Source organism: Anopheles nili, chromosome 3 (assembly GCF_943737925.1).
Source record: "Anopheles nili chromosome 3, idAnoNiliSN_F5_01, whole genome shotgun sequence".
Classification (NCBI taxonomy): Eukaryota; Metazoa; Arthropoda; class Insecta; order Diptera; family Culicidae; genus Anopheles; species Anopheles nili.
The window spans coordinates 61,372,317-61,386,549 of NC_071292.1; the positions used below are offsets into that span (position 1 = coordinate 61,372,317).

Sequence of the window (14,233 nt, forward strand, 5' to 3'; positions counted from 1 at the left end):
ATGATTATGATGATTGCTGGCTCGGCCGGCTGGCCGGCCGACCGTAGCATCAAGTGTGACGGGTGGGAATGGTCAGCAAAGTACCTACCACGGTCGTGCCAGTTGCATAAGAAATGGGGCTAGACGCTTCGCAGCGGACGCTTCTAGAAATGGGAGGTTCGAAACGAACAGCCCATACTCCACAGGACCTCGCTCGACGCACACGAACTAGAGGAAGGTGTTTTCTCTTCCAGGCAAGCTGCTATCGAGAAGCTGCCTTTCACTGGAAATATTGCAGCAAAGGGCCGTGTCTGTCTTGGGCGCAAAACAGGAATTGATTTTCCGGCACTTGATTTGCTCATGCCATTAGGTGAAATGGGATGCGAAATGCAACCGTTCCGGGCCTCGTAGGAACCTGTGATGGTTTCTCGATTGAAGCGTGATCCTTCTTTCCGTGTCTAGGATTTGATTCAATCAAATTAAATTGCAACTTTGGCAGAGTGAAGAAAGCTGTTCGGATAACACAAACTCGAAGCTGTCCGTATTTAAGATCCGAAATCGTACTACCACCATGATTCATTGATCCATTCAGCCGGCAATAATTCTTCGTCGGATATTTCTGCCAATCCAACACAACCAATCATAGAAATGCGTCTGGCAAATGGCAAAATGAAAACGACCATCAAACGCCTGTTGCGAGAAGGCCAGTAAAAAACGAGACTAACGACAGCAGTTACTCAGCGAAAAGTGTTCTCATTATCGCACACACACAAAAAAAAAGACGCAAAACAAAACACAACGCCCGTTCGCGAGGACTCAGATGTTTCCTGCTAGAATTATCGTGAGAAAATAAATTCAAAAAAACACAAAACAAAGAACCAAACCACGGGGGAAAAACGCGATCCGGCTCTTCAGCAGGACGAACAGCAGGATCGACAGAAAACTTTTCGCACAACGTTGTTCGCTCTTCTTCTCTTTTGAACGGTCAGCGATGGCAGGCAGCGATGCAAAGCTGCAGTAAAGTACAGCCGGGCCGCGCTTTCCGTTAATGGTGGCGTTAATCGATTTTTAATTTAGTTTTAATTTTATCAGCTGCACCGGACAGCTTACGGGCAGGCTGCTGATTATTTCCATTTCCATCGAGTGGCCGCTGCTACAACCTCCACAACCAAGCTACACTAATCCGGGAGCCTGTGAGCGAGAGCGAGAGCGCGGAAAAGGGTTTTGCGGGTTCGCGTAATAATAAAAGCAAAAAAACAACAAAGCGGGCAAGATTTGTGATACTCGAACGCCTTTGCGTAAGCACCAGCCTAACCAAACCAATCGCGTTTCCCGCCGCGGGGTGTAGCAAAGCACGGGAAAAGCGAGAAGAAAAACGAAACCGAACAAACACCACCGGCTCCGACCAAACGATAACGACTTTGGAAGTGACGGCAAAATTTCCAGCATCATTTAGTCGCCCACGCCACCCACCAATCGGCCGCGCTCGAAAGTTAGCCGCCATCTTGACAGTGACTTGGGTTTGGGATTTTTGTGTGTTCGAAGCCGCGCGGCTCAGAAACAGCACCGCTAACAAAACGTGTCCGCTTCTAGCCGGCGGCCGGAGGCGTCTGAGATGTCACTCATAAAGTTTCGCCCGTACTCGCGGCCGGGAACTGATGGCACAAGGGCTATTAAACATTGGCATCGCGCATTGCGCTCATTTATCGGGACCGGGCAGTCAAAGTTTTGCCCTTCGCCCGGTAAAACTTGCTTTCTGGTCGCCGCAAAAGCTCCGCACATTTGGTAAAAGTTCGTCCTTATTCCCTTAGGGAGTTGGGGCCCCGTCAAGCAGAAGCAGGACCCTTGTACGAATACCAGACACACGCCGTCCCGTCGATGGTTCCAGCTTCTTTTTCCACGCACTTTCTGCCCGTGGGTGGGTATCGTGTTTGTGCACGATGACTTTGAGCTTTGGCGAGCGTCTTGCGATCGTGGGAGCTGTTATTAATTACGTTATTAATTAGAACGGGAGTTCCGATAGCCCAGATCAGACTCGTCGATATCGGTCGAGCAAAGTGGGGGAAGAAAAAAAAACAATAAAAACAGGCCGGGTGTCGGTGCGTTATTAATTAAAGTGATCAGACTTAAACGTTGAGTTCAGTTTTAATTACCTCCGCTTGCTTTCTTCGTGCGTGCAGTTTGGGAATGGGAAGTTATTTTGTAACTTCAAACGCAAACCGACCCAACTACGTAAGTAGTACTTTTGACAGCTTTTCGCGTGCAATGTCCTGAATTAAATTAAATGCATCAAATTACGGTCATGCAGCCAAATCGCCACCCTTCGCCGCCCGATCGATCGATCGGTTCCCCCCCTGTGTGTGCTTGTGTCCACGTGATCCACCCGTGTCGGGTGAAAGTGTCAAATATTTCACCCGATTCTCATTTGCGGGAAGCGGAAAGCACGCCACCGGACACCCGAGCTCCACTCACGCGGCACCGCGCGCTAATTATCTGTATTTGGTTTTCCACGTTTTCCCCTTTGGCACTGCCAGTTTTTGCCACAAACCGCACCAGGGAAAGCCACGGAATAATGTTTGCACTGCGTTTGAATTACAGCTCGGTGCGGGAGTAGAACACCCACGGAACACCCACCAACTGGAGTGGGTGGTAGCCACCATTATGCTGAGATTTTCAAACCGGACCCGTTGATGTCCCCGAATGGGGAAAGGATGGAGGCTGCTGGCGCGTGTGGCTATCAAAATTTCGCACGATCCCGCCCGAAAACCCCAACCCTCAATTGAACCACGCACCTACCGTGCACAAAGTATTGGACACCCGATAATGGCGTACCCTCGCCGTTACGTGGCACGAGCGAACGCTCAAAGATCAAAGCCCAATTAGTGTCGGCGCGGCCCCTTTGCCAACGCAGCGTGGACAAATATTTGCACACACGCGAGCGCCTGGGGTTCACCTTTTCCGATGGTAAACCCAGCAAATCACCGGCGATAGAGGGGAGAGAGAGATGAAAATGGCCGCGTGAGGGTTTTTAGGTTTAATCAGCACCGTTTTGGCAGGCGCAGCTGACAACAAATCCGGTTTCAACTGCGGGGCAACGATTACGATGTGTGTGTGGGTGTGTGTTTGAGAGGATTAATCTTTGGTTGGGTTCATTTTCACACCCCCATTGCTCGTTGGTACTGTAACGAAAAAACCTGTGTGCGAAACTGGCCGTGATTTAAGAACCGAGCTTTGCTTCCCTTTCCTGTGGGATGAAAGCTCTATTTCACGTTCATTCCCGGTACCGTGCGCGACGTCATAAATGTCGATTTTTTTCTTCTTCTCTACTCACATTATGCTTATCATGCTTGCTTCCACCGCGTTGTAATGGTCCTTTCCATTTTCCACCGTTAGCACCTATGGTTAAGCCTCGTTAATGCACGTGCTTTCACCTGCGCCTGGTGTCTTCTGGCTTTGAGCGACATTAAGCGAACGATGCTCGGTTTTCCGCGATAAATCCCGCTCGCTATCGCTAATATCGTCTTGCGTCGAACAGCCCGAACGGTGTGCCTATCTCATTAAAACTAAGCACAAGGCACCCACAGGCAAAGGAAACGGGAAGAATAAAAAGCCAACCCACCGACACCGACCGACCGACGTTGGGCAACACAGATTAAGCAACATTTCTTAACCATTAGCCTGCGGCCGGGTGCGGGCTTACCTTCGTTGCGATTTTGCGTGGCTGGTAAGCGAGCGGCTTGAAGTGATTTAAATTTGAAAGCTCCCCAAAACACGCTGGCAGCACGCTGGTGAAATACAGCAAACAAAAAAAAACAAAAACAAACAAAAGGACAAGATGAGTGGGGTGGGCCGGGCGCAAAGATAGGCGAGAGAAAATTGAGCAAAAGCGGCACAGCAAATTCAGAAAACTTCATTAACCAAGAGATTAACAACCGTGTGGATAACGGTCGGGATTTTGGGGAACAATTTTCGGTAACTCGGCTGCCGTTGTTTTTTTTTTTTTTGCTTTTTTTTGCCAGTGCACCCACGAGCGGTTTTTAGCCGCACACCCCAGACCTCGCTGTAATGAATTTAGAATGTAGCGACCATATTTTTAAAACGCCATCGGCAGTGACCCACGAACGAAGGCCGCCCGCGCCGCATTAAACGGTTCGCTTTAATGAGGAAAATCCGCCACGAACATCCGCCGGGATCGGGTGGGCTGGCGGGAAAAGATCACCACCATAACCGAACCCCGAAGATGGCAAGCAATCCCAGTTTGGTGTGGGATGAAAGCGAAAAGAAAAGCGAAAGGCACGCAGACGTAAATGGGACAAAGTCGCGCACCACCACCAGCAGTTAAGCAGGGATTCTCCTTGATCCTTGGTAACCGACCGACTGGCGGTAGCTGAAAGGTACCAACCATCAAGGATCAAGGATGGTTCGGGGTGGAACCGGCTCACCCCAAACACGTGTCTGACGGATCGCGCTCGAATGAACGGATGGATGGATGGATGGATGGATGGGTGGTAGACGCTTTTTTCTTGTGCTACACTGTAAACACACTGGTACGGGGGGGGGGGGGGGGGGGGTGGAAAAGGGCCAGCAAACGTAAGTATGAACGGGGAAATTAAAAGCAAAAAACAAAAAAAAAACAACGCTCAGAAATCCAAGATTACACAAAACCCCAGAACTTTGCTGCGGGACTTTTTTAATTAATTTTAATTTTCCTCCCACGCGACTTGGTTTCGTCCCGTTCGGAAGACGATCAGACCGCCCCCGGGGTCGCGTCGGGTGTGACGGGATTTTTTTCCACCCTCTCTATGTATGCCTTTCTCTACTTTACTCTCTCTCTCTCTCTCCCTGTCTCTCTTTCGCCCGTTTGGATGCACCGGATGGTACCGGGGTGGTATTGTTTTAAAAGAAAGAGCAAAAGAAAAAAAGTGTGACGCAACAACAGTCGCTAGGAAGAAGGCGAAAAAGGAAAACAAAAACAACAAACTTGAAACAATCTCATAACCCCCAGCGCCACCATCGCGTCGTGTTTGCTCGTCCTTCGACACTAATGGTGATCCTTTGAGCGCGGCGAAAGCTAAATGTAATGGAAAGTGGAACGGTTCCGTTCGAACCGGGGGGCGGAGGTCGTCGTGGCAACAACACACAAAAAAACACATCCGAGGGTTCGTGGTCCGTGTTTCTCTTGCCCGTATCACGATCTAGTGGGGTTGTGGACAACCGTTATCCTGTAACCGAAGCGCAAGGATATCGGAGAGTAGCAAAAACTTCCACCCTAGCAGCAGGGAACTATTTTCGCTCGCACAACTCGTTGCACCTTGCCATCTCGATTGTGCTGCACAAGTTTCGATGCGGCTGTTGGTCGATCGCGCTTGGTTTCACATTTGTTTTTTTTCCTTCCTTTCTTTCTTTCCTTCCAAAAGCTCCATTATCAACGTTCCGGCGCACGTGGGCTTGGTTGTGTTGACCTTTCGCGGTACCAACAGCAACCGTGGGCGCGTGTGTCACAAAGTGCCATTTGCAGCGTGAACTTCAACGCGCTTCAGAAAAACAAAGAACGCTTCAAGTAAAAATTTTCCCCACGTTGCAGCATTTTTCTTTTCAACCTGAATGGTGCTTTTAAAGCTAACCATGAGATTCCGAGGTTTAATTTTTGGTCACAAGCTTCAAAAAAACCAGGCTTCCAATCCGTTTCATAACATCTCTACCTTAACAGGCGTGAGTCTGTCTTCAACAAACAACCAGTCATCCATCAGCTTTATTGATTGCCTCTGTTCAAACCCCAAAATTGGAGCCCAAGCCACTGAAAACCGGCTCTAAATGGGGTGCAGACGACGACGACTACGCCTGCCAATCAAGCGTGAATGTGCCTGACAGCAGCTTCACGCCCACGCCAGGGATCCATCATCCGGCTTAAGCCAGAGTACGCCGAGAAAGTGAACACAATCTACAACTTTAGACAAGTTTATCGTACCACACGGCCTAATAAACGGGACAAGTGCATTCTTTACGTGAACTATGTCAATTAAGGTGACCGGTGAAGGAGCAATTCTAGTTTGCTGTTTTTTTTTTGCTTTGCCTCCATCGCTTATTGGCTGTTCACATTTCGCTCGAGCGCGCGAATGAAAGGAGAGAGAAATAATTTAAAATCTAATCACCGCACAAAAGCGAACCGGGATGCTACAAAAAGCGAACCGGGATGCGAGGTACTCGTTTGGTTGGCGGGTTGGAGGGAAATTAATTACATCCTTGCAGGTAATCGATTGATTGAGCAATTTTCCCCGTGACCCGTGGCCAAGCTCGTGTACTCACAGTTTCCTTATTTCTACTCGACTTCGCTAGAACCTCCTCCAGCCACTCCCACTGCTTGTCCGACTCGTGGGAGCTTGATCCCGATAATGCACTGGCGTGGCCACCGGCGCCACCGTCCGCCGTACTACTGCTGCTACTGTATCCGCCATTCCGCCGGTCGCTGTACAGATACCCGGACGACCCAGGTTCGCGGGCGTGATAGTGATCGCCCATGTGATGGTGACCGTAGTGGCCCCCGGCCGGATAATGGTAGGAGCCGTCCGGGCGCTGCTTCACCGCCGACGAGTGCGACTGCGAGTACTTCGCGTCATGCCGCATGTAGTTCGTGTTTAAAGCTATGATCCGCAGCCGGCTCTTTGTCTGCTCGATCGTGTAGTAGCCACCTGCAAAAGATCGAAACGATCGACATTAAAGCAACTGCGATCTGACGCGGGTCTGATGAGTGATGTCTACCTTTCTCGAACGTTTGGAGCGCCTCGAGTGGCAACCAGTGGCGCCAGAGGTCGCTGAGCTGCTCGAAGTTGGCACTGCCGTCCTCGTGGCCAAGCACCGGAAACACGAACTGCGTCGGAAACGTGCGGCTCATCAGCTCCGTGATGTTACGCAGCACGTCCAGCCGCTTGGTTTCGTGCATACGCTTGGCAGAATGGGACAGTCCGTCGCTGCGTAAGAAATAAAAAGCAAGAAAAAAAAAAGCACACACACACACACATAGCATCAGGTCAGATCGTGAGAGATACATGAGCCATCGCAACCAAGCGATACGAATCATTTAACTCGAGCTCATCGCAATCGCAAACAAACGCTGGCTTCGTCGCGGGGTCACCATTACGACCGGCAGGATGAGTCTCGTTAGTGTGGGGATTATCGCACAAAATAAGGTCAGCACCAAGGGCTCGGAGCGAGCTGAAATTTAATCAAATTTCGTTCCGGGAAAGCCGTACAACCCGCGCAGCAACACCAGGCCTCAACCGCAGCCACCATTATCCGCGCCGTCATTTCGCTTCGTTTGGCATTCGCGAGTGGAGCTAATGTTTCAGGCGCGTTGATGCAAAGAAGACAAAAAAACAACAGCAACAGCAAGGAAACGGAATAACGGGCACGGAAACCCTAGCACGAAGGCAAAACGCGACACTTGTTCGCTTCTTTACCGCTTCCGGTTTCCCAGAGCACGCCTGAAACAAAGCCATTCCTTCCTCCTGGGATGGTTCCCGACGTGCCGGAGAGTTACAATGCATACACGCGCGCGCGCACGCTCACGCTCGTGCAAAAAAGAAAAGCCCACGAACAACGACAATGAGATGACAGTTTTCTGCCTCAACGCCATTCGTTGGGAAACCTCGACGTGTTTCGGGGGTTCGGTGGAAGTGGTAAAGATAGATTTCCACATCAAAACCACCCGGCTGCGGTTACCGACGGGTAGGGCCACCGCGTAGAGCTCGTAAGGCATTTGCAATGGAAATGAGTGCACGATCACCCGAACCGAGTGGAGTGGGTTTTTTATATTTTTTTCCGTTCCCTTACGAGCGTTTCCTGTTCCCGTTTTGTGCGCCAAAACGCCGGGGTCTAATCTACCGCGCCGACATCTTATGGTGGGTGGTGAGGCATGAAATTTATTCAAATCATCATCCCTCGCCTTCGGTAGCGTAGAATAGAATGTACCCGGCTGAAACCGAAAAGAGAGGACCCATTTTGTGTGCCATCCGCAGTGAGACAGCGGAATAAAAAGGGGAACACACTAAACAGCCGAAGCGTTTGACTTCAATTCCTGCACTTCGCCAGGATGCACTTTGAAATATTCCCCGTTATTCGGTTTGTGGTTTGAAAAATTGTAGAAAACTCAAATCGGCGTGAATGCAAAGGTGATAAATTCCGACCCAATTCGATTCGAGAGCGTAGGCTCGCAAAACGAAAAATGTCACCCTTCGTATCTCGAAGGTACAAGAGTCCGGTCCGCAGCTACCTGGTGCACAGTCGATTTGCATAGGCCCGAGGAACAGAGCACCGGATAACAACCAGTGGGGACAGTGGCTCTAGTCGATTCCGAGGACGCGACTATTTTGTGGATAAATATGGAAATGAGCTTCAATAGATTTCCCGCTCCCGGTGAGAGTCGATGCAAGATAAATTCGATCCTTCACAGCGATATGCACGCCTCCGCTGCAGGAACACCGATCGAGTGGAATAGCCCAACCAAGAACGGACAAGAATAGCCCCGACCCGACCTGACCGGGGCTCGATTTGGTTCCCTTGAACCGATCGAGAGGATGAAAAGCACGCGATGGAGAAAAAAAAAACGCGAACCGGCCCTCGCCAAAAGGGACAAAGTGAGATATTGACAATGAGCCAGGATGTGAATTTTAAAATAATCGAACCGTAACGACGGACGACCGACGAAAGCATAAACGAGACCTTTCACGCCTCGGATCCGGCATCCGGAGTTTGTCGAATTATACCCGGGCACGGGAACCCGGACCACTGGTGTATTTTTCATTCTTTTTTTTTCGCTACTGCTACACTTCTCGCGCGTTCCGTGTACTTTCTAATGGATTGTAAGAGCGCGGTGATCGGCGAAACGAACCAGAACGAAAAATCGATCCCATTGCGCGGAAAATGGCCGCGCGGGAAGATTCAATCGCTTGAGCTTCAATAAATATCCCCGGCCGTGACATTCCGGAATTAGCTTTTCGTGTTTTTGCTGCCCACGGCTTCCTGGCACCGTGGTTTCATCGGCCGTACGAACTTCACTGCCGTCGAGAGGCCGGTGCTGGAGAGCCGATGGCGCAAGAAGATTGGTCATGGAAACTGATGAAATTTTCACATCACACCGGTTCCATCGTGCCTGGGCCTGGGCGGGACATCTCGAGGTATCGGTATCCGGGATGGTCGAGACGGTTGATTGGAAATTGTTTCACCGACCCGTTTTTCCGCCATTGTCACCTGCGTTATGAACCACCCACTGCGGAACGGTGGCATGTGCTTGGGATGAATTTTGATTAGTCCCGAAGAATAGCGGATCTCTCTCTCGACGCGACAGGGCGGTTAAATTGGTTAAGATGGCATCGTGTTTCGTCGAATCACGCTAATGGCTTGGCAATTGATTTATTGGTCCTACACGTGGCATCACCGATCGGTTTGTGAAGGACCACTCACGGTAATTACGAAGGGTACGATAGTGTGTCAATCGGTAGTACTTCGTATCGATTTTCATTCCGTGTTTTAATTTGATGTTGTTTGATCAACAAACAACCCGACCCGGGCGAATTGGGAACGATTCATCAAAGCGCATGATTTCATATCAAAAAACCACTCCCCCAAAGTGATTGTGTACTTTTCCCGGTGTTTGATTACGATACCGGGAGCCATTTTGGCTCCGGAAAAACGCAAACATTTCTGGTCGAGGCAGGTGAGTTGGCACATTTCCGAGCTGGCAGAATTCAACATGAAATGCTTGCAAAAATCGAGCCGAAGGTATTCGAGCCGAGTGAATGTTTCGCCGCCTACCGGTTTGTGATACGTTTTTTTTTTGGTTTTGTTTCTCTTTTTGTCCTTTCTGCAGCTCTCACTCACTCACGTTGTGCTTCTGACCGAGGTGATCATCGATTTTTTCGCCATTATAGGAATTTGCCGAAAAACCCGTGGTCACGAGGGCCACTTTGCCCGCCCGGAAGAGGCAGTAATGTTTTATTCACCAACCACGGACACCGTGCAGTGTTTCGAACGTCTTTTATTTCGAGCGTACCTTGTCGTTGCTCTACGCTATCGTTTCGATACCCTTCTTCAATCGGATTGTCTCTCTTCATCTCTCTCTCTCTTTCTCTCTTGCTCTCTCACTCGTCTTAAAGGACCCTCGGGAGGGCACTTGAGACAATGGCTCAGGCACACCGAAGGATTGCTTCTAATTGGCACAAAATGCCGAAACGCTTCCCGGGGCGCGAATTACAATGAGCGGCAAATGGAATAGTGGAATTTAATTTTTCTCATCCAAACCCCCGGAATGTATCGAGCCTTCGGACAACATAATTACTTGGGAATTTATTCCAAAACGAAACACCGTGCCAATTGCGAAACATTTAGCATTGCTTTGCTTGCGCTTTGCTGGAGACCAAGCGGCATGGAACAAGCACCAATCGCGATAATGTTTATTAAAGCAATTCGTTCGTAACATTGATTACTAAATTCTGGTAAAATCGAGCGATTCGTGATCGTAATGCAATAGACATTAAAAATAGAGCCTGGTATTCAGGGAACAATAAAATAACAGCTTAAAGTCAACTACTTCTATCAATCTAGAACAAGCTTAACTTTCGAGTGACATTTTAGAATCACTTTCCAAATCGAATGATTGCTTTAAACTTCTGGTGCTCAATGAATCCTAAAAGACATAATCAAACTAAGAATCGTTTGAAAGTGGAATGAAAATTAAACGAAAGGAGAATACAAGACACGTTCCTTTCCAGCGTTTCCCGTTGAAGATTACTTCAAGATCAACTATTGCACTTCCGATATCGGCACGCCAGAACACGTTCATCAGCCGACCCGAAGCTGGACGACTGAAATGCAATATTTAGTACCTCAGCATCGCTCCAAACCGGCATCGACCAACTGCAGTAGTGGGTGAGTTTTGCACTTAATTGGCTATTTAATTAGAACCAAACGGAAATGATTGCTTTTGCCGCCGAACCGCATCCCGAAGGGCTGCCAGATTTCGAACGCAATGTAAACACGGCTTCCTCCACCTTTCGGGAAACTGTGTGTGTGTGGCTGTATGTTTTTCGCCTGCCAAACCTCAAACCGAACCGGAACTCTCACTTGCCCACGCTAGGCGAAAGAGGACAGGTTGAAGGAAAAAGTGAGCGAAAAACACCCACACCCGAAACCGAGCGGGATCGAATGCAAAAGAAATTATTTCATTTAACCATGATTTCTTCCGGACCCACACCCAGTTCAGTTCCACTTGGCTACTCAATTCCTAATGGAAACGGGCTTTTGCTTCGGCAAACTAAAGCCTGAGTGGCCGCACGGGCGCCGGTGGTCGGTGAGGTAGAAATTAAGAAACTTTCACGAACCACTGACCGCACATGCTCCGGCACCCGAATCGATGGCGTCCTCGTGGCCAGCCCCATTTGTGCCGAGAGAAAATGCGAGCAAATGGATGGAAAGTATTGAAAGCATCGCGTTCCTGGGACGCCATCGAGAAGACGGGTCCTTTTACTCTTTGCCCACACCAGCAACGCTTTCCGGACCCCATTTCCTTATGTTTATCTTCACCGGTTTGCTTCCTTCGACCTCCACCGAGGCAAAACTTTTCCACTGACGCTAACGGAAAGGTGGCCACCAGCGACACTCAAACCGTGCGGTGTTATTTCTGTGTCGTTAGAGGGCGTTTTCTCTGCGTGCTTTACTTTTCCGCTTGAACCTATCGCCAACCGATTCTCCGCCACCGTCACCGGGTGGGTGGTTTGGTGGTTTTTTTTCTCTCTCTCTCTCTCTCTCTCTCTCTCTCTCTCTGCCACCGAGAAGAGTAAATTAAAAAATAAAAACCAAACGCGAGTTTTAGCACTTTCTAATGGAATGCCATTCCGTTGGTTGGTGGGTGTTCAATAAATTTAACCGTTTGATTGGCACTTTTTTTAACGACACCATACCATTAGCGTTCCGTGAGGGTGTGTGCGCGTGTGTGTGTGTGTTGTAGAACAGAAGTGTCCTTAACGATGAAATGAGCTCTACAGGCCCGCTTTCCCCGCTTAGGGTGTAAAGTTTCTTTATGAGTGAATTCCCCACGCAGCCACGTTGTTACAAGCCAGCTGTCCGCCACGATTGATCCGGGATGAAAGCGGTTAAGGATAAACAACATCACTCGATCCACCCTTTCGATCCCTTAATCGGGTAATAAACGGGTCCCCGTTCATGATATGATGAGCGTTTCGCGATGATGCGGTAATCAAGTCGCATCCTCGCATAACGCATTACGCGTGGGATGCTGGCGCGTGAATTCGATCCTGGCGGGTTTTCCCGGCCCACCGGCAGCAGCGGCGTGCGTGGCCCGTCGAGTGGCTCGAGTTAATTAAAATATTTTAATTAACTCTCCACGAGCGCGGCTCTAATCAGCATTATGCTTGATCTCGAAACAATTGCCATTGCCCGGGCGCGACTCCTACGAGCCTTGCCCTACCGAGCATCGGCTTGATCGTGCTAATTCGAAACGGGTGGCTTCGGAACGGCACCGGAGCTACTGATGCGGTATCAGGATAATGGTGCTTCCGGGGGCGAAGCGCTCATACATATATAAAGGCTCAATTTTCCGGTTGTGTCTTCAGCGGTGGTGATGGTGGGAGAGCGAGATTGAAAAGAAAAAAAAAGTCCGGAATGTAGGTGGAAAACCCCGGGTGAAAATCTTCGAGTGGATTCGAGGTGTGAGTAACATCGTTAGCACTCGGAGGTCATGCCTAGGCCAAACACAGGCTAAAGAAGGATGCAGCCGGTAGTTCTTGCCCATGTTATCGCTAGCGTGCTCTTGCTTTTGCCTCCTGCTGAATGTACACCACAGCCAATAGGGGGGAGAATTCCTGAAGGCGGAAATGCACTCTTAGACCAAGCGACTCGTTTCCGGTGGCACTGGGAAACCTTTTTCCTGCCCCGGCACTTTAAAGTGAGCATGTTGCATTGCGTCCGGAATCCTGCCATCCTTTCTCAAGACACGATCACATCCACCCCCATGGGGAGAGGGATAAAAATCTCGAGCAGGAAAATCTTATGAAAAACCGTGTGTGACCGAACGCACGGCACGAGGATGGAAAGCGAGTACGTTTGGGTGGCGGAGTCTCGTTAAGTGGGTCGTAGAGGTGTATATAAGTGTGTGTGTGTGTGTTTTAAGGAGCAAGCAGTTGAGCTCGCACTCGTTCCCTCGGGAGAGCAATTTTATGATTTCATTGCAGCGCTTTGCTTTGGAGATGTGCCAAGATTAGCAGACTGCTTGCATCCAGGTGCTAGTTGCTGAAGATGGCAACTCAATCGTGGGCAGCCACAGTCAAGCCTTGATTGAATAATACCACGTGCTTATGCTGGACTGCAAATGCTCGCTTTATTGGGCAGTGCCAGAGTCGGCCTTCCAGGAACGGAAACCTGGATTCCGATTTGGGCAAGCGTGATCTATCGAGCAGAAAATAAACATAATAATGTTTTATTCAACCTTTGGCCGGTTGGATGTTGGGAAAATGAAAAGAAATCACATACGTACCCAAGCACACACACACAAAACGTTATATTTAATAACGAAACATCTCCAGCATACCCCAATCGTCTTACCAGCAATCGAGAGGTAAACACCCGCACATGCCAAAGGTTTGCCAAGTGAAAATCATGCCACCCAAGCTATCGGAAATCGGACCAGAAACGAAATGGCCGCCAGCGCCTCTCCCGGGTAGGGTAAGCTTCCGCTCCGAAGATATAATATCATTTAATATTAATTGAATTTCACCTTGAATCGAAGCGGCGTATTTCAAAGTCTTTCACGTATGGGGCGAGCATTTGCCATTTGCGAAAGTAAAACACACCCGCCGAACCCCCCTCGAAGCTTCCGGAGTGGTCTGGCATTTTCCACCTCACGCTCTCCGGGCTTCCGAGAAATGGCAGGAAAAGATGAAGTCGTTCGTCGGTCGGTGTTTTCGCGGCTGAAAGAGCTTACTCGAAATGATACAATTCATGTTTCCGTACACCCACGCTCACACACGCGGAAGAGGCTCGTTTTATCGACTCAAGCGAACCCTTGTTTTCTTGCCAGGGTTCGGTACTCCCACGCTTCCTGGATCCAGTGTGCGTACGAGCCTACGGAATGGCCCGGGACATCCCCGGGTGTTCGGAGTGTATGGCAGAGAAAATTGCCTATCAAAAATGGAATACACACTCAGGATTTATTTTCCCACACCTAAGACATCCCGGATACCGG

The 14,233-nt window shown here is 49.5% G+C and overlaps 1 protein-coding gene across 1 annotated transcript in view; it reads right to left on the minus strand.

Annotated features, from left to right (window-relative positions):
* Window positions 1–14,233, minus strand: part of LOC128724762 (acid sphingomyelinase-like phosphodiesterase 3a) — a 51,302-nt gene that overhangs the window by 15,793 nt on the left and 21,276 nt on the right. Inside the window, exons 4-5 of the mRNA XM_053818484.1 lie at window positions 6,739–6,947; window positions 6,286–6,668 (exon numbers count right to left, since the gene is read on the minus strand). Coding sequence (XP_053674459.1) covers window positions 6,286–6,668; window positions 6,739–6,947 — 592 coding nt within the window. The remainder of the gene's footprint in view (window positions 1–6,285; window positions 6,669–6,738; window positions 6,948–14,233) is intronic.